The sequence below is a fragment of the Haliotis rufescens genome, unplaced genomic scaffold (genome assembly GCF_023055435.1).
Source record: "Haliotis rufescens isolate VD_foot unplaced genomic scaffold, xgHalRufe1.0.p SCAF_5, whole genome shotgun sequence".
Classification (NCBI taxonomy): Eukaryota; Metazoa; Mollusca; class Gastropoda; order Lepetellida; family Haliotidae; genus Haliotis; species Haliotis rufescens.
The window spans coordinates 12,747,116-12,769,099 of NW_025964223.1; the positions used below are offsets into that span (position 1 = coordinate 12,747,116).

Consider the following 21,984-nt stretch of genomic DNA (forward strand, 5'->3'; position numbering starts at 1 on the left):
GATCTGGCTGGGGTTGGGAACTGTGACGTCACTCGCTTATGCTTACGGTGCCCCCTGGCGGTATGAGTGAGTATGTGTGTGTGTTTGCTTGATTGTTTGTTGTTGAACGCAGCACTCAGCAATATTCCAGCTATATGACGGCAGTCTGTAAATGATCGAATCTGGACCAGACAATCCAGTGACTGGCATCATGAGCATCGATCCACGCAATTGGGATACGATGACATGCATCAACTAAAAATGTCATCGAGCCTGACCACCCGATCTCGTTAGTCGTCTCTTACGACAAGCATAGTAGACTTTTACGGCAAACATGAGTGAGTGAGTGAGTGAGTTTGGTTTAACAGCGATTTGAACTGTGTTCCAGTTATATCCCGGTCGGTCGGCTTGAAGTGGGAGGAAAGCCCAAACGTCTTAGACGTTTAGCACTTTGGTGAAACCCACGAGTGAGTGAGTGAGTGAGTATGGTTTTACGCCGCTTTTAGCAATATTCCAGCAATATCACGGCGGGGGACACCAGAAATGGGCTTCACACATTGTACCCATGTCGGGAATCGAACCCGGGTCTTCGGCGTGACGAGCGAACGCTTTAACCATTAGGCTACCCGACCGCCCCGTGAAAACCACGAACACGGAACGGTTCCAATAAACAGCTGGATAAACATTACATAGAGGATTCACCTCTAATATGGGAAATATCAATCGAGTCTCAGTTACTCGGTATTTGCCGAGCCTTTGGCGAGGCAAATATCGATTAACGGGACGAAATTGATATTTCCCATATTAAAAAACCACGAGTGATGAATTCTATTTATCATTTTCACATTTTTATTTACCTTTAACATTAGCATCAGCAACTTGAAACAGTTTATCATAGCAGGGATCAGCTTACATACACTTGTTAAAGGCGAAATAAGCTATGATAGGATCGTTCTTTAATATGTCCATTGTGTATGGATTTCTTATTTGAGGGGGTGCACGGGTGGCCCAGTCGTCTAAAGCGCCGTGATTCGCTGTGCAGAGTTGCGCCCCTTGGACACGCCAGAAACCTATGATTGTGGGTTCGAATCCCGGTTCGCCCCGATTATGTTTCTAGGTTTGTCAGCACCATACCCGTGCTCGTGGGTTTCACCGAAGTGGTAAACGTCTAAGACCTGCATCACTTCGGGCTTTCCTCCCACATTAAGCTGACACGCCGTGATATAACTGGAACAATGTTAAAAGCGGCGTTAAACCCAACTCACTCACTCACTCTTATTTGAGGGCAAAAACAGAAAAAAACATGTTTCATGTGACCGTTTATGGGTGTTATTCAGTGATTTGATGTTCACCTCATCTGTTCATCTGTCCTGCATGTATTGTATACTCCCCAAGGAGCTGGGAATGTAATTGGCATTCACATTGATCCGTTGAGGGGGTCATAATGTCATAAGCACGTATGTCATAATGTCATTTGTGCACTTTCTCTCCACTTGACACCTAGTTATTACATGTTATTTCAGTTTGATGTTCGTTCTCGCCAGATCCGTCAATGTCATGAACATAATCATGGAAAAGGACCTCCCTTGCCCAAACTACCAAGGGGAACGACCTACGTTTATACACACGTCAAACTGTTAAAAAACAGTGTAATTGAGAAAAAGTTGTTTTTTTTATGATTCAAACACATGATGGGAGCATCATCATTCATCCAAAATGTCGTCAGCTTACGAACTAAACCACGTTAGTATATTATTATTATTATTACTGCATTATATAATATATCTATATACAGCAGGTACCCAGGTACCAGTATCTGCTCAAATGCGGTTTTATTTGTTCCCCGACCAGTGGATCCGTTGCATTCCAGTTCTCAACTCCCGTGAAGATCCGGGTTAGAAAAGGTCTTCGGCAACCCATGCTTGTCGTAAAAGGCGACTATGCTTGTCGTAAAAGGCGACTAACGGGATCAGGTGGTCAGGCTCGCTGACTTGGTTGATGCATGTCATTGATCCCAGTTGCGTGGATCGATGCCCATCATGTCAATCACTGGGTTGTCTGGTCCAGACTGGATTATTTACAGACCGCCGTCATATAGCTGGAATATTGCTGAGTGCGGCGTTAAACAACAAACTCACTCACCACTTCGGGAACTGTCGCGGTGGTGACCTTTACCCTCGCGTGATCCCGACACCAGGTGTTGCATGTAGTGTGGTGATGGGCGGTCCAGTACCTGACCACAGAGCACCACGTTCGTTACGGGAGCTGATCGATACCTTGAAGCAGGGTGACAGCCTAGTGTATGTTCCCTTGCTGCCTCACTCCATCAGCAGCACAATGAGCACGGATGTACATCTCCTGGTGCTCTCCATCCTCCTCGGACTCGCTGTACAATCGGGTAGGTGTTCACTTGATATTTAACATAGCATATTTCTTCAGGTAGATTAGTGGGTTTTTTTTAAACTACACGCTTTTATACCGCAGGTATCCAGATACAAGTATCTGCTCAAATGCAGTTTTATTTGTTCCCCGACCAGTGAATCCGTTTGCATTCCAGTTATCATTCTCAACTCCAAGCGGGGTATACAACCCAAGCTGCCCAGAGGCTCTAGAAGGTTTTTACATCCACGTCACATATCGGCTACCCGGTACCTGCTGGGTGAACAGAGGCACATTTGAACTAAGTCATTTACCCAGAGTGACACCTCACGTGTTTACACTTGTGTTTCGGGTGTATGTACGTATTCGCTATCGTGGTTCCACCATCTGGTCATCTGCCATCGGACGAGTGGGTTCTTTTGAGTGCACAAGTATATGAGTGTTTTCTTGAAATATTTTCATCAGTGTTTATGAAGTCAGTGTATGTTGTTCTCCATAACAATTTCCTACTGACGTTTATTAGATAGGGTGAAGAGAAAAATATTTCAAGTGAAAATATTTCCTCATTAAGAGTGACCACAGTAACGGCGAAACGTTCATCCTAACGTCAATCCGCCACCGATTGTTTTCCAAGACTCGACTGTTTAGAAGCCGCCGTCATATGGCAAAAGTATTGCTGAGTGCGGCGTTATGCCACAAACAAATACTTATCTACTTTTTTTAATGAAAGTGGCGGGTGCTGCCGGTAGAGCAGGACAAGATTACCCTTTTCGCGAACACTTGGTGTCGTCGCTGAATTTCAGTCACCCATTCATATAATTATCACAAATTACAAGATATATTTACAAGATATATTTTCGGGTAACGTTTGTGCGTGTGGCCCTTTTAAGTATTGTTACTCGAGTAAGAGGAGGGTCATGTGTGGCGTGATAAGCAAAGTGACGTAATGTACAACCTTATGCCGTCATGATATCCGTAACGCCGTGGTGTAACTGGAATACTGTTCAAAGCTGAGTGAAACTCAACTCACTCACTCACTGACCATATCCGTACAGGCAGGCCAGTCGACATTACATAGTTTCACAAGACAGCATCTCGCCAATCACTATGTTATATTCTTTACCAATTACTTATAAACACCAAGAGGATTAACCTTAGTCCCCTTATAGTCGAGACCCGTGAAGATCCGGGCTAGAATAGGTCTTCGGCAACCCATGCTTGCCGTAAAAGGCGACTATGCTTGTCGTAAAAGGCGACTAACGGGATCGGGTGGTCAGGCTCACTGACTTGGTTGATGCATGTCATCGTATCCCAATTGCGTGGATCCATGCTCATGATGTCAATCACTGGATTGTCTGGTCCAGACTCGATTATTTACAGACCGCCGTCATATAGCTGGAATATTGGTGAGTGCGGCGTTCAGCAACAAATCAACCAATCAACAACTTATAGTCGACTATACGCTTTACCCGACTTCGTTACATCCGGGGTGTATAGACCTACATTAAAGTGAATTGTCTGATTTGCGTATCAACATCAACACAACACAAAGGTGAGTTGAAATGGGGATTAAATGAATAACCCACTCAGACATAGTATACCAACTCCGCGCCGTCCAGTCCTTGTTTTAGCCCCTTAATGCCGAGCGCCAGACAGAGTAACAACAAGTACCATCTTTTAACGTCTTGCAGTATGACGCGGCCGGGGATCGAACTACCAACCTTTCGCTCACCGGGAGGACGCTCTATTCACTAGCCCACCAAAGAACGGATACCTTTGCCATCAAAGGTCAATATTAGTTATCGTAGGCCTGCTTGCACTCATGTAGTTGACTGACTTATATTTCATTGTAAATCTGTGGTGAAAGAAATTAGCGACAACGTTCTACCTCAGTGCATGTGTTTTATACAGTACAACACGTCTGCCTATTTAATCACTGGAAAAGAATATCATGCCGCTAGAAACAAATATACTGCCATCTGTAAATATAAACAAAATTAATATTAAATGGAGAGGAAACAAAGGTTAGAGAAAAATATAAATAATTCAAAACTGTTTTGGTCAGAATTAAAAAGCATGAATACAAAACAAAAAAAACACGAATTACATACGTATATGAGCGGCGGGGTAGCCCAGTGGTTCAAGCATTGGCTCACATCAGATACCCAGCGGATCCATTCTACTCTCTAACGGAATAAACAGTAGCAGCTAAAACATTAACTATTTGGCATAATGTCGATGTCTGTCGCTACACTTCTTTTATTCCATTGTAATATTCAATTTCCTAGAAAATAAATATCCATCGTTTTTCGCCTATGCTGTACTTGCAACCCCTACAATATTGACATTTAACGGGCTTAACGACCCCCGTGTGAGGGACATTTCATTACTTCTCACATCGCTGTGTCACAGCGCTTCCCTCTGGCACGTCTTCCTTGTCACCGTGTAAGCCCCCAAAGGGGGTATTGACAGAAACCTTGAATGTGGATGAACCAACATATTCCATACCTAAAGGAAATAATTGTAGAACAGCCTTTGTAAAAGGAATTAATTGAGAATTATTCGTTCCATTTCTGACAACGCTAACTGCGTGGATTAAACGTGGATAGTTGGCTGATTTACGAACTGTCAAACGTTTAACTTGGCTTGCGATGGTCATCGCTCGGCTAAATGTCCTGTCAGGAAAGAGAGGAACATTTGGTGATTTGATGTCCCGTCAGGCCAAAGGAGAACACATGGTGATTTGATGTCCCGTCAGGCCAGAGGAGAACACATGGTGATTCGATGTCCTGTCAGGCCAGAAGAGAACACATGGTGATTCGATGTCCTGTCAGGCCAGAAGAGAACACATGGTGATTCGATGTCCTGTCAGGCCAGAAGAGAACACATGGTGATTTGATGTCCCGTCAGACAAGAGGAGAACACATGGTGATTTGATGTCCCGTGAGGCCAGAGGGGAACACATGGTGATTCGATGTCCTGTCAGGCCAGAAGAGAACACATGGTGATTCGATGTCCCGTGAGGCCAGAGGAGAACACATGGTGATTTGATGTCCCGTCAGGCCAGAGGAGAACACATGGTGATTCGATGTCCTGTCAAGGAAGAGAACACATGGTGATTTGATGTCCCGTCAGACAAGAGGAGAACACATTGTGATTTGATGTCCTGTCAGACAAGAGGGGAACACATGGTGATTTGATGTCCCGTGAGGCCAGAGGAGAACACATGGTGTTTTGATGTCCCGTCAGGCCAGAGTAGAACACATGGTGATTCGATGTCCTGTCAAGGAAGAGAACACATGGTGATTTGATGTCCCGTCCGGCCAGAGGAGAACACATTGTGATTCGATGTCCTGTCAGACAAGAGGGGAACACATGGTGATTTGATGTCCTGTCAAGGAAGAGAGGAACACAGAGGGATTTGATGTCCTGTCAAGGAAGAGAGGAACATTTGGTGATTTAAGGTCCTGTCAGGCAAGAGAGGAACACATGATGATTTGATGTCCTGTCAAGGAAGAGAAGAACACACAGGGATTTGATGTCCTGTCAGGCAAGAGAGGAACACATGGTGATTTGATATCCTGTCAGTCAAGAGAAGAAATACAGGTTATGTGATGTCCTGCCAAAGAAGAGAGGAACATATGGTGATTTGATGTCCTGTCCTATCAGGCAACGAAAACACATTCATTTCCTAATATAACATGGTATTTTATTATGTACTTTGCAGCGAGAAGCCTAATATACCTGTGACATAAACCCGCTCGCTCATGCTTTGACTCGTCACAGTGCTGATGTAATGCTAGTTCCTGAACAAAAGCAAAGACTTATCAAACCTTTCTTATTCGTTGTTACTTTTTGCTATTTGTTCATATTCCATTTTTATAAACACTCTGCTCTGCTATACACTGCAAGTACATGCTATTTGTTTCCAGTTTATATTCAACTTTTATAAACACTCTGCTCGGCCACACAGTGCAAGCACATGCTATTTGTTTCTAGTTTATATTCCACTTTTATAAACACTCTGCTCGGCCACACAGTGCAAGCACATGCTATTTGTTTCTAGTTTATATTCCACTTTTATAAACACTCTGCTCGGCCACACAGTGCAAGCACATGCTATTTGTTTCCAGGTTATATTCCACTTTTATAAACACTCTGCTCGGCCACACAGTGCAAGCACATGCTATTTGTTTCTAGTTAATATTCCACTTTTATAAACACTCTGCTCGGCCACACAGTGCAAGCACATGCTATTTGTTTCTAGTTTATATTCCACTTTTATAAACACTCTGCTCGGCCACACAGTACAAGCACATGCTATTTGTTTCTAGTTTATGTTCCACTTTTATAAACACTCTACTCGGCCACACAGTGCAAGCACAGGCTATTTGTTTCTAGTTTATATTCCACTTTTATAAACACTCTGCTCGGCCACACAGTGCAAGCACATGCTATTTGTTTCTAGTTTATATTCCACTTTTATAAACACTCTGCTCGACCACACAGTGCAAGCACATGCTATTTGTTTCTAGTTTATATTCCACTTTTATAAACACTCTGCTCGACCACACAGTGCAAGCACATGCTATTTGTTTCTAGTTTATATTCCACTTTTATAAACACTCTGCTCGGCCACACAGTGCAAGCACATGCTATTTGTTTCTAGTTTATGTTCCACTTTTATAAACACTCTGCTCGGCCACACAGTACAAGCACATGCTATTTGTTTCTAGTTTATATTCCACTTTTATAAACACTCTGCTCGGCCACACAGTACAAGCACATGCTATTTGTTTCTAGTTTATATTCCACTTTTATAAACACTCTGCTCGGCCACACAGTACAAGCACATGCTATTTGTTTCTAGTTTATATTCCACTTTTATAAACACTCTGCTCGGCCACACAGTGCAAGCACATGCTATTTGTTTCCAGTTTATATTCCACTTTTATAAACACTCTGCTCGACCACACAGTGCAAGCACTTGCTATTTGTTTCCAGTTTATATTCCACTTTTTTAAACACTCTGCTCGGCCACATAGTGCAAGCACTTGCTATTTGTTTCCAGTTTATATTCCACTTTTATAAACACTCTGCTCTGCTACACAGTACAAGCACATGCTATTTGTTTCGAGTTTATATTCCACTTTTATAAACACTCTGCTCGACCACACAGTGCAAGCACATGCTATTTGTTTCTAGTTTATATTCCACTTTTATAAACACTCTGCTCGACCACACAGTGCAAGCACATGCTATTTGTTTCTAGTTTATATTCCACTTTTATAAACACTCTGCTCGACCACACAGTGCAAGCACATGCTTCGCAGACTGATTATTCTCCTTGCTAATGAACACAACAAACCGCTACTCAAGACTTGCCAGCATAACCTCATGTAAGGGTAAAGTGTATTAGGGTCAAATCTCTTTAGACTTCTATTCGGGGAATGAAAATAACTGTTTGGTAGATTTCAACTTAAATATTAAACTTATCAGGTTTCGGTGATAATTTTGAGGACGTAATGGCAGTTACTTTTTTGTTTTCTTTTTCACTGGTTCTTACAATATACTGGTAGTGATTTAGCCTTGTGGTTAAAGCATTTACTCGTCACGGGGAATGCCTGGGTTCGATTCCCCGCATGAGTGAGTGAGTGAGTGAGGTTTTACGCCGCCTTTAGCAATATTCCTAAACGGCGGGGGACACCACAAATGGGCTTCACACATTGTATTCACGTCGGGAATCGAACCCGGGTCTTCGGCGTGACGAGCGAACGCTTTAACTACTAGGCTACCCGACCGCCCCCCGATTCCCCGCATGGGTATAATGCATGTGTGAAGCCCATTCTTTGTAACATTGCTTGAATATTGCTAAAAGAGGAATCCAACCTCCCTCTCTCTTAGACTGCGTGTTTGACACATGCGTGTCGGCTCCCTTAAGACCCGTCTAGACTCACACCTTGTAATGACGTCGGGTCGTCCTAGCATTTGCAGAAAGTCCCTAGCTGATCCACCTCATTACTGAAAGTAGAAATAAGCAACTCATGGGGTGATTGTATTTTGATTAGGGGGAGGCCATTTCTAGTCTGCCTAATCCTCCGCTCTATGAATTCATAAATTATTTCTCCGGTGCGGCGCTCCTGTTGATGATGGCTCATGTTCATGTCGACCTGAACGTCGCTGTGTCAACTCGTTAAAACCGGCACCTTTCTGGTGTTTACAATGAATAGGAAGTCTGACTTGATGAATAAATACGGTAATCAAAAGTAAAATTAACGTACTGTAACCATTTTCTTAATTTATATTTTGAAAAAACTCACATCTTTTCTATTTACTGAAGATTTACTGTTTGGGCTCAAGATGGCACCGTCGGCTTGCTCAAGATTTGAATTTAAATTTAAATATATTGAACATTTTCAAATTGTAAGTTTGCATATTAAATGTCAGCGTAATTCACACAATTTGTCAGGAATATCTGATAATTTCAATCAACATCAGCCCCAGTTTTGTTATAGGCACAGATACCCCTGAAGATCGGGTTTTGAATTTGCCTTCAATTGCCCATACCTGTCGTAAAAGGCGACTGACGGGATCATGTGGTTTGGTTCGCTGCCTTTGTTGATGCGTATGTCGATGCTCTTGAAGTCAATCACTGGATTGTCTCGTCGTTTGCTGGAATATTAAACAAGACAGGATTACCTAGCTGAGCATAACTACTGTCTGTTTTAAAATATTATTAGGAGGTGAGGTGAGGTGAAATTGGGTTTAACGTCGCGTCCAAGATTATTGCACTTATATAGCGACGTGCATGCACGTGTGTGTGTGTGTGTGTGTGTGGTTACTTGTACTAGTCCGGACTGATGCCGATTTATAGTGCTAGCCCATTGAGATACCATGCCGCAGTTTAACATGAATACCCCGCTCAGACACAGTATACTGACTCCGAGCCGACCAGTCCTTGTTTTAGCCCCTTAATGCCGAGCGCCAGACAGGGTAACAACAAGTACCATTTTTTAACGTCTTTTGGTATGACGCAGCCGGGGATCGAACCCTGGACCTTCCGCTCTCCGGGTGGACGCTCTACCACTAGACCACGGAGGCGGTCTATTATTTGGAAGTTTAACTACTGAAGCTGTCATAAACCTTAGCTAATCGTGGGTTATTGCAAGTTGTCACCAGGTTGACATTGATAATACGGCATCGTTAGAAAGATAAATATTTGTATGGAAACAAACATCATGGAAATTTTTATGGTCAGAAGGGCCACACCATAATAATTATTATTGTTACTATTACTTAGTTATATACATATATATGATAAGTTACTTTTGTCTTTGAGTATAGTTTGCCCGTCAGCTACATCCTCCCCCACAAGGCAGCATGGTTCTATATGCTAGATTCGGGAACAAAAGCTGGACACTAGTCCCGCACCATGACCGTGGAATATATTTATTTTATGAAAAAAAAAATAATCTAGAAATGCATACAAAAGCAAGTCTAGATTTCCTTATAAATAAAAGTCCATAATAACTCACAATGGTCAGAATGGTTCATTGTATGCCCGTCTCGTGAAGATATCGGGTTAGTAAAGATCTTCAGCAACCCATGCTTGTCGTAAGAGATCGGGTGGTCAGGCTTGCTGACTTGGTTCATGCATGTCATCGTATCCCAATTGCGTAGATCGATGCTCGTGATGTCCATGGGTTGCCTGGTCCAGATTCGATTTTTTACAGACCGCCGCCATATAGCTGGAATATTGCTGAGTGCTGCGTTAAACAACAAACAGACAAACAAACATTGTATGCTTAGGTTATCGTGGCATGGTATGAGTGATGTTATTAGAGAAATATTTAGCCTTCTACATAATATAAAATAACATATGATTTGAGTCCATGAGGACATCGCGAACACATCGAGTTACCCAGAGTTCGAGACGAGCAGGTGCCCCAACTTGATTCCTTCATAATTCATAAGGATGTAACTACCTTACACTATACATTAACGGTCAAATACGGAAAGAGACGAGTGGTGACGAATGCAATTTGCTGACAGCGCCATACCCGCACTCGCATATTTCTCAAATATGGTAAACGTATAACTTCTGCATCTCTTTGCTTTGACATAAACATTGACGAAAAATTCACTGTACATGGCTACTAGCCTACAATCAATATAGATACTGTAAATCTGGAAATTAATGCGTCTCTACATTAATACGACTGCTGACCCCTAACCAAAAATGTGACTCAATATCAATGCGACAATAAAAACCTCAACCAACAACAGGTCACTGATTGGTATGTGGAGAAGGTATCAACAAGGTGACAGGAGTGAGTGAGTGAGGAAGTGAGTTGGGTTAAACGCCGCTTTTAACAGTATTCCAGTTATATCACGGCATGTCAGCTTAATGTGGGAGGAAAGCCCGAAGTGATGCAGGTCTCAGACGTTTACCACTTCGGTGAAACCCACGAGCACGGGTATGGTGCTGACAAACCTAGAAACATAACTGGGGCGAACCGGGATTCGAACCCACAATCATAGGTTTCAAGGGACGCAACTCTGTACAGCGAATTATATATATTCGAGTACATATGTGTTAGGCAACCACCATATATATTTGTCAGGCTGTTCTGTTGAAGATTCTTGATCCAAGGAGCAAGAAGTCAGGGACCCTTTTAAACATGTGCCGTGTAAATAATCTACGGACAATATTCCCGAACAAATATTTAATTTCAACGTACTGCGCACAGAACAAAACGCCACAGAGACATAATTTGCTACACTCAACACATCCATGGTTCTCTCTATCCGACATCCACGCGTCTTGGGCCTCAATTACCTTCTGACATTTGCCTGCAACACAGCGAGAACCTTGGACAGAAAATCTTGGCGTTTTCATTCTTTTCTGTTAGGGTTTACTCTGGTAATGCTGGTGTAATCGGAGTTTCAATTGTAGTCGAAGAAGATGCAAATAACTGCTGTCTCCAACTTGACACTTGTTGTTCAAAAGAGCTTGGTGGCTTCTTCAGTTTTGCGGGTACACCGGTTGCCAATATTCTTATACGCCGTTCACATGTTTGTTTGTTGTTGTTTAACGCCAGGAATCCCCACGGGGGCTCGGTATTCTAGTATTATATTTGTTTTGTTTATTTGTTTGTTGTTTAAAGTCGCACTCACCAATATTCCAGCTATATGACGGCGGTCTGTAAATAATCGAGTATGGACCAGACAATCCAGTGACTGTCATCATGAGCATGGATCCACGCAATTGGGATACGATGACATGCATCAACCAAGTCAGCGAGCCTGACCTCCCGATCCCGTTAGTCGCCTCTTACAAGCATACTCGCCTTTAAGGGCAAGCATGGGTTGCTGAAGACCGATTCTACCACGGATCTCCATCTTTGACATAATGGTACACTCCATTGTATTCTTTTACATGCCACGTACTTATTGCACATCAAATTTCTTCACAGGTGATTATACTTGTCATGTGAACACGTTGACTTGATGTGTGTCTGGAGCAGGTGCAAATAAATTTACACATGTGCAAATTTGACCTGTCTACATATGATGTCATGTGAACACTTTGGCCAACGCCAGAGGATGATCTTATCAAAACATCTGATTTGTGAACACCAAACAAAATGGCAACATTTCTTTATTCTGAAGTTGACGCTATTCAGTACACAGCAATGCTAACTTTTATGCAGACATCCAGAGCTGGGCGGACAATGTCTTCTTTGGATTTCAGGGAGTCAAAAAGTTGTGTACAGAAAGATAAAACACGTTGGTTGATGCGAAGATTTGTGTGGGCTAATTCTCTTCTCATTCGACTTTGATTGGAAAACAGCCTCTTCATGTTGGAAGTTGAAAGTCGTAATCAGACTGTTGAATATGTGTGTCGTATCCCATTTACATACTTTATGTACACCCTTGTCAATGTTCATGTGAATGTACATGTACAAGCGTATGTATAGTCACTCATGTGCCAAATCACTTACGTGAGTAAATGTCGTGAATCTGAACGGGGTATTAGGCGCCGCAATTCGCCGCGCAGAGTTGCGTCCCTTGGGCACGCCAGGAACATATTATCGTGGTTCGAACCCCTGTTCTCCGTGATTTTGTTTCTAGGTTGGTCAGATTTCTAACGACCTGCATCACTTCGGGCTTTCCTCCCACATGAAGCTGACACACGTGATATAACTGGAATACTGTCCAAAGCGACGTTAAACAAAATGCACACACTCAACTTTTCAGTTGTGTATGTCGAAATTGCAGTTACGGGTGTGTTTTCTATTTGTGCAGGTGAATTTTCGAGAAAATAGGAAAATTCAATTGACCCCTAAACCCATAATATCAGAAGCTATTAATCAATATTTCAAGATGACTTAAACCATCACAACGCGATGAGCAGAATGTGTCCCCTAGATCCTCTGGTCTGTGGTTCGAATCCAAGACTGGCCCTGATTATGATCCCTGACGCGTGTTTAAACCCACTAGGTTAAAACTTGTTGCCAACATGGTAAACACCGACAATTTCAGTCTCTTAAGCATCGCCTCTCACTCTGTGCATCGTTACTACTTCACGGGCTTGTATACCGTATGCCTCTATTATCCCTGGGGGCGGTAGCGTAGCCCAGTGGTTGAAGTGTACGCTCGTAACGCCAAAGACCCGGGCTCGATTCCCCACATGGGTACAATGTGTTAACCCATTTCAGGTGTCGCCGCCGTGATATTGCTGTAATATTGCTAAAAGCGGCGTAAAACCATACTCACTCAATTGTCACGGATACATAAAGCCGCTTAGTGATGTCGTCGCTATTTCCAATCAACGAATCCAACCACGGCCAGGTTCCAGCAGGGGGAAGCAGCACGTGCTCAGACTAATGAGATCTCAGACAACAACAACATTTCTCGTGGAACATCTGCCATCACCTTCCGGCCATCTACTCTACACATTGCTTCAGTATCAGACAACGGTAGGGTTCGCACAAAGTCCATGCACGGTGTACAGCTCATTTGAATTCCGTGGTCTCTTTCATTACGCGACTAAAATTAGACACCGCACGGCGACCGTAATTACTGTGTATTCGCTTATGACTAGGGAACGCAATGTATACAAACCTATGAAGTATTGACCATGTACTTTAAGCTGACAAGCTGATAAGACTGAAATGCTTTCAAAAGCAGCGTTAATCCAAACTCACTCTCTCACTCAACGTTCAACTGACGTCCTGCGTGAGACAGACATTTGTGTTACAACGACACTGTACGTAACAGCGTGAGATATTCATTTACCTGGATATTCCCTGAAGATAATAAACGACCGCCTCCGTGGTCTAGTGGTAGAGAGTCCGCCCGGAGAGCGGAAAGTCTTGGGTTCGATCCTCGGCCGCGTCCTACCAAACGACGTTAAAAGATGGTACTTGTTGTTACCCTGACTGGCGCTCGTCATTAAAGGGCTAAAACAAGGACTGGTTTGCTCGGAGTCGGTATAATGTGTCTGGGTGGGGTATTCATGTTAAACTGCGGCACGGTATCTCAGTGGGCTAGCAGTATAAAATGGGCATTAGTCCGGTAGCCACACACACACGTGGATGCACGTCGCAATATAAGTGCAATGATCTTGAACGCGACGTTAAACCCCATTTCCCCGTACCTCACCTGAAGATCAAAACCGTAATTAATTAGACATATTATTTAAGTGCAGTACGTAATACTTAATTTGTGTTTAACGCCGTACTCACAATATTTAAGCTATATGACCTGTAAATTATCGACCAGACAAACCAGTGATTGCTATTATTAGCAACGTCCCAGCGTCCCAGAACGATTTTATGCTATCAACAACCAATCCAGGTAGTCGCCTCGTACATTGGTTTCTGGAGCATTTTAACCGAGAATCCCAACGGGGGCTCGGTATTCTAGTATTATATTTGTTTTGTTTATTTGTTTCTTGTTTAACGCCACACTCACCAATATTCCAGCTATATCATGACGGTCTGTAAATAATCGAGTCTGGACCAGACAATCCAGTGACTGACATCATGAGCATCGATCCACGCAATTGGGATACGATGTCATGCATCAACCAAGTCAGCGAGCCAGACCACCCGATCCTGTTAGTCGCCTTTTACGACAGGCAAGGTCGCTTTTTACGGCAAGCATGGATTGCTGAAGACCTATTCTAACCTGGATCTTCGCGGGTATCTAGTATTATATTGCTAGTGTATGAACAACACCAGACATCTAAAAGAATTGATGTCCCTCGACTATCTACCTGTCGGATAATGAGTTCGTTACTGCATCCTTAGATGTAGGGTTGAGTTGGTTAGCAGACCGAGCGATACGACCCAACGCGATATTAAGGTCTTAATTGAAATGTTTGATTGATAGATCGACCCACACATACCGATACCATTTTTAGCACAGTCATTCAGTCTCGTTAACGAAGGCTGAAACCAAGTCAAATAAAATTACAGCCTATCGAATTCTTTTTTCATCATGGCTCTTGGACTTGTAGGCCCTAGACAAGGGGGTTTCTACTCACGCTTTACACAGAGACTGGGTAGCTAGTTCGAATTATACACTATTCCTCACATTTGGCAAAGAAATGTTGTAGCTAGGACGAATTTTCATTTAATAATGTTTTCGATTCCCAAGCCGCAGCCTTTCCTGATTGCAAAATCATTTTCACGGAAGTCACAACTCGTCAAGGCGTCGGTGACTTGGTTACATCAAAAAGTGCAACTTCGGAATCGATAATAACTTTACAAATGAGGAATTAGAACAAAATATATCATGCAATACATTTTTAAAACACTTAAGGGTTGGGCCGATTTTTATATTAGGGTCGGCTTGTCATGTGAAACCAAAGAACGACATTTAGGCAGAAAGGCAGGGGTCTCGGCATGTTCAGATCTCGCGTGATTTCAAACGAACAAACGAGAGCATCCATATGTAGATAATTGATGACTTCGGCTATTGGGATTTGGTCAAGGTCAGATTGATATATCAATACGACAATCGGTGTGGACAGATCTATTTCTTCGTCTAGCGTGAAGTGGAGTCTGGAGTATCGGTTGCCAAGTATGTAGCGGTTCTATCAGCACAGCGTCTGGCTCTCACAATGACATTAATTTCTTTCAAAAAGTCTTAATTATTTCAAGAGTTGTGTCTGATGTCAGGATGTAATGGAATTGATGTGTCTGAGTTAGTTATACATGGAAATGTCTGATCGTGGTTTACCAGAACTGTCCCTAAGCATCCTACTGACCTATTTACCTTATGGAAATGTCAAGTTTCAAAGTTACGAAAGTTCTTTTTCATACTGTTATGAAAATTACCGGACAGATTGATGGGACTGAAAACGATCCATTTTTCTTGAGTTTACTTGCAAATAGAATCGAACTTATAACAGAATCGCCGCTTTTTTACGCCGCTTTTAGCAATGTTACGCAATATTACGTCGGGAATCGAACCCGGGCTTTCGTCGTGACGAGCAAACACTGTAACCGCTAGGCCTCAAGCATTCCTTTGAACAGAAGAATCTAAGGACGTGTTGAAAGTGAGTTGAGTCATAATAGCCACACTGCCGTATACCTTACTCACATATACCGTATACCTTTCTCACAAACTATCGTATACCATTCATATACCGTATAGCCTATACTATATATTTTTTAAAACATGGACTCAAGTGCGCTGAAAGACATATCTCACCAAGCCGTCTAATCTATATGCGCTTCCTTTCTGCATTGCCAACAATTATTTCCACAAATGCTTTGATCATAAGATAAAACATATAGTCGTATGCTAGTGGAACAAATGTAAAAAAAAACTTATCTAGTTTATGTCATTTACAGTAGTTCAAGTGAATCCGGAAAGGTCTTGTCAGGTCTCCTTATAAAAGCGACAAAACCCATTCCATATTCATAAGAAATCTCTGCCCAAAACAGAGTCGATTGTACAATTCCGACCATTTACCGTGAGTATGAATCCATGAATCAACATCAAATACCAATGACACCAGGTGTTCGCGATAGGGCGAACGTATCCTGCTCCACCTGTGTCACTCGTCACAAACATACAAGAAGCAACTGTTCACCCCCCAAAAAAGACACGGGAACATATGGTACAAGTCAAAATACACATCAGACATAATTTTTGTCACTGATGCTCAAATTTGGAAATGTCGTCCACGTGTCTGCCAGAAAACTTTTTGAAAACGTGAGTGAGTATGCTTTTTCGCCGCTTTTTAGCAATATTTCAACACCGGAAATTGGCTTCACACATTGTACCCTACCGGCCTTGTGGGTAACCGAACCTGGGTCTTCGTGACGAACGAACGCTTCAACCACTAGGCTACCCGACCGCCCCTTGAAAATGTTGTAACCTTGATCAAACAACTTTTGAGCAAGTCGAAGGATGCTCTTTGAAATCATCCTTGAAAAACGTGCTCGCTTGAACCTCAAACGTTATGTAATGTGGACACCAAGGGTCAAAGGCTGGAGCTGCTGGAATATTGCCCGACATAAAGAGAAAGTTGACTATTGAAAAAATGAAGTCATCCCTCTTGTCTTACAGTCTTGTGGAAAGTGTTTTGTCGCTCTGAACGTTATGCATAGATCTACATATGAAACAGATGAGGCGGTCTCACTCGTCTCCTTTATTTCCAATTCAGGTTCGTAAACCAGTGGAAAGGAAATGTTTGTTAATTCCAAGCCCACGTCAGTAAAAGTTGCCTCTAAAATGCATCAGCAATTAATGCTTTAAAACATTCAAATGTTATTTTTAAAGGTGATAAATAAAACATAATTCAGTACTTTTCAAATGGAGAAAGCAAATACTGATGTGTTCAAGAACGGCAACATGTCTTGCAACAGAGTGAGTATGGTTTTACGCCGCTTTTAGCAATATTCCAGCAATATCACGGCGGGGGACACCAGAAATGGGCTTCACACATTGTATCCATGTCGGGAATCGAACCCGGGTCTTCACCGTGACGACCGAACGATTTAACCACGAGGCTACCCGACCGCCCCCTCTTGCAACAGAAGGGTCTTCATTGTCCTCGAGGTTAACTTCCTTCCCCCAATGACACGGGTTATGGGTAGACTGCCTTCACTGTTTGTCCCGATGGCCTTCCCGGGCGATGGACACAATGGCTGGTGAATATGAATAGTATAATGGCATGGATCTCGGAGGTGACCTAGCTGATTGTGTGATCGTTGCTTACGCTATTGATCACTGGTTTGTCTGGTCCAGGATTAAAGCCATTACACGTCGCCATGATATACTTGTAATATGTCCAACTATTATTGATGAGTGTGTAGGAATCTGAAAGAATGAGTACAGAATGGTCTATCATCTCCACTCTCTCATACATGTTACCTAGGATAAATCTAGTTAAGGGTAGAAAGATGTATCTTCCACATGGGAAAATCTTGAAGGGGCTATGTAATACTGACTATTTTCCATGACGGGGCTGGAGAGTGACCAACCCAGGTGGTTATTCTATGAGACCGATGTAACTGTTTAACAAAAGACGTAAGCACACACTTAGATCTTATGCAGACAAGGACGCACGTGTTTGTTTGTTTGTTGTTCGTTGTTAACGCCGCACTCAGCAACATTCCAGCTATATGACGGCGGTATGTGAATAATAGAGTCTGGACCAGACAATCAAGTGATTGACATCATGAGCATCGTTACACGCAATTTGGATACGATGACATGCATCAACCAAGTCAGAGAGCCTGACCACTCTATCCCGTTAGTCGCCTCTTACGACAAGCATAGTCACCTTTATCGGCATGCATGGGTTGCTGAAGACCTATTCTTCCCCGGAATATTCACGTCTCTCTCTCTCTCTCTCTCTCTCTCTCTCTCTCTCTCTCTCTCTCACACACACACACACACACACACACACGGAAACAGACAGACCACACACAAACGCGTCTAAAACAGTCACACTAACTCGAAATAGACACAAACAAACCTGAAACAGACATACACATACATGAACAACCATTTCAAAATGGCCGCTATGTGACGTAATATGAGAGTTCATTTGAGAGTACATTTGAACATGACCTTGAAGTGTTCAGAAGCACATCACGTCTTATTCTCCGCCTCTCGGCACCGAGCATCGTCGGCCTATTAGCGACCCTGATAGACTATTAACTGAGGCAGTAAATTACATGTTTCCCTCGTAATGCACGGATGGCGACCTGTGAAAGGCAGTGAAACCAATTTAGCAGAGAAATGACATGAGGTAATTCAGTTCAGACTGAGTGGTCAATACAATGGGCTCTTTGATGACCGATATAGCCCGGCGTCATCGACTCCCTGAGAAATGTCACCATCATCAAGAAAAATATATAGGAACCTCTACAGCCGGCTACGTCACCCTTGCTGGTTTCGGAACAGACGTAATAAACATATCCGGCTTAATCTCAATTTAACGAGAGTCACAAGTAGAATCCATGTATGTATACTAGCCAAATAAAGAAACTGTGCACGGAGAAAATATATTCTGGATTGAAATTCAACACAGCAAGAACAAAATGATGCAGACGCTGTAGCAGCTGAATGATCGGACCATAAGAAAATGTCAACGGGACCTGAACAACATCTGTTATGATGACGTCAGAAGATCAAAATGGAGTAGGGGGTCAAACGACAAAGTCACAAAGTCAATAACGGGTATGACCACCCTGTGTGTGAATCACAGCAGTGCATCGGCGACGCATGGAGTCCACCAAATGGGCATGGAAGGCCTTGGGAATGGCCTGCCATATCCTCCTCAAATCCTGTGCCAACTCACGGACGTCATCTGGAGGATGTGGAAGACGACGCAGACGGCGCTCCATTTCATCCCACACATGCTCTATTGGGGAGAGATCTGGAGAATTTGCAGGCCATGGCAGTAACATGACATTGTTATGGTGAAGGAAATCCACTGCGACCCTGGCCGTGTGAGGACGAGTGTTGTCCTGTTGAAATGTCAATCCCGGGCCATGACGTTGCAGGAAAGGAATGACCACAGGCCTCAGAATCTGATCTCTGTAGCCAACACCGGTGAGATTGCCCTGAACAACCACCAAAGGGTTTCGGTGCCGTGCTGTTATCCCACCCCAAATCATCACAGAGCCACCTCCAAAACGATTCCTCTCCACAATACAGTTGCGTGCATAACGTTCTCCCAAACGCCGGTAGACACGTTGGCGCCCGTCACTGTGGGAAATGTTGAACCTCGATTCATCTGTAAAGACATTTCTCCACCATATTCGAGGTTGGCGAACATGATTTCGACACCATCTTAGACGGTTGACTCGATGACGGTGTGTCAGGATGGGACGTATGGCAGGGCGTCGTGGTCGAATCCCGTACTGACGTAAACGATTCCTGACAGTGTTGGGATGGATACGGCGCAGTCCAGGAATTGTCTGGGACGTCGTTACTGCCGTTTGGAACCTGTGTCGGAGATGTGTAACTCGAATCCATCTGTCCTGTCTTTGCGTCGTTACTCGGGGACGTCCTGAACGTGGGTGGTCGGCAACGTCATTTGTGTTCTGATAACGCCTCACCAATGCCGATATCGTGTTACGATGGCATTGGAAATGTGTTGCCACCTGTTGTTGCCTAATTCCCGCTCGGATCATTCCAATGGCTTCATGACGCTGTGCAGCTGTCAATCTTGGCATGATTTGCTTGTGATATGCTTGTGTCTGCGCCTGAGAAGTTTTGAATTTTTGAATGACCACAGATCATGCTTTCCAAAGTGACAGCGAATTTTGAGTTGAACATGCTGTGTACAGCTGCACAGGATGCACGTGCAGTAACACATTGCACGTCCATGGGCCCCCATCAATGACGTCATATCGCATGGGACGTGCATGAGCGTTTGAATGTCTCCAATAATTGCTGTGTTCAAACCTATATTTCATATATGGACGGTGTGCCCTTATATCTATATTTTCTCCGTGCACAGTTTCTTTATGTGGCTAGTATATTTGTCAGAGGATGGTGACATACACTCTCTGGCGGTCAATGATTGGAAAAAGGTGAGTTTGAAAAATGTGATTCATGTAGCGATTTGCTGTCAAATGTCCTTGAACCACAACCAAGTCAGATTTTGTGGTGTAGGATATGGCCCCCCGCACCATGACACCACTGCCACCGAAATTGTCGAATTCACGTACACAATGTGGGGCAAAACGCTCATTTCAACGACGATAAACACGTTGTCTTCCATCTCGCCTGTGAAGAAGAAATCGTGATTCATCGCAAAACCACACTCGTCTCAAATTCCAAAGCTGTAAGGTATGGCACCAACGCAAGCGTCGTTGTCGATGGATCTGTTGTAAAACAACTGGTCTTCTGGGTCGGATTCCAGCCTCGCGAAGATGGTTCCTGACAGTCTGGTCCGATTTCCTCCTCAAACACGGGATGCGTCCTGCAGTCTCCGTAGCTGTCTGTGGCTTTGCGATGACGTAGGTGGAGAAGTCGAATGAAGCGATCCTGTGCAGGGGTGGTAACTCTTGGTCGGCCGGATCTCGGACGGTCTGCAGTGTATCGGTCCCAAAGGCGGCAAATGGTGCTGTGGTGGACGTTGAAGTGGCGTGCAACAGAAGACTGCGATTCTCCTCTTTGGATACGTCCTATGGCGATGTTCCGATCGGCAGCGCTGAGTCTCGGCATTTTCGAACTTGAAAAATGTTGAAAATTGAATGACAAATTATTGTCTTATGCTTGCCTTTATATAGCCACGACCACGAGTTACGAATGCCATAACTTGCACGTGCATTTTGCTTTACTGTTTTCCTCCATGACATTTTTGAACAAGTGTGAAAACAATGCCGTTAAAGACATTGCAAATCGACAATGCCTGCGTTTTGACGCACCGTTTGTGGAATATCAGGCGACCAACATTTTCCAATAACTTATATCCAATTTATATACCGGATTTTTAGTGTAGTCAGGTTCAATGAACTACATACTTCCTGTGTGTTTCATTTTTTGAAGAGTGTTCATGGAGGTATTTCTTTGAACAATTATGAAACCAATTAGTTTCATCGATCTACACTGATCAATGCTTCAACATCGATGAGACCTTCACAAGTGCCTTTAATTTTTCCAAAACCAAAAAAGAGATTTTGTGCTTACACCATCATCAGGCACAATTTCAGAATCGTAATATGTGTCTTCTTAAGGATCCCCGCCATCCTTCTTAACTGTGTGGGCAGAATAGTCCCGGGTCAACTACATTGGGGATCGGGTGCCCGGCTGCTGCCTAGCAACAGGACTTGGTCAGGTGGTACCAGGGACAACCGACTCTCGTTTGCGACATGTCATCCCACCCGGATTATCCCACTTACAACTCCTTATTTCGCTGGACGATGCCCGATTTAAATACACGTCGACATGTTGGTTGGTTGGTTGGTTTGTTGTTTAACGCCGCACTCGACAATATTCCAGCTATATGACGGCGGTCTGTAAATAATCGAGTCTGGACCAGACAATCTAGTAATTGATATTATGAGCATCGATCTACGCAATTGGGATCGATGACATGCATCAACCAAGTCAGCGAGCCTGACCACCCGATCCCGTTAGTCG

At 43.4% G+C, this 21,984-nt stretch overlaps 1 protein-coding gene across 2 annotated transcripts in view; it reads left to right on the forward strand.

Moving 5' to 3' along the window:
* LOC124138315 overlaps window positions 1–21,984 on the forward strand; it is a 51,363-nt gene that overhangs the window by 20,413 nt on the left and 8,966 nt on the right. Inside the window, exon 1 of one of the 2 annotated variants that reach the window (XM_046504903.2) lies at window positions 2,182–2,377. The exons of the other annotated variant lie outside the window; for it this stretch is intronic. Coding sequence (XP_046360859.2) covers window positions 2,197–2,377 — 181 coding nt within the window. The 5' untranslated portion in view covers window positions 2,182–2,196. Of the gene's footprint in view, window positions 1–2,181; window positions 2,378–21,984 lie in introns of those variants that run through there. 2 annotated transcript variants of the gene reach the window in all.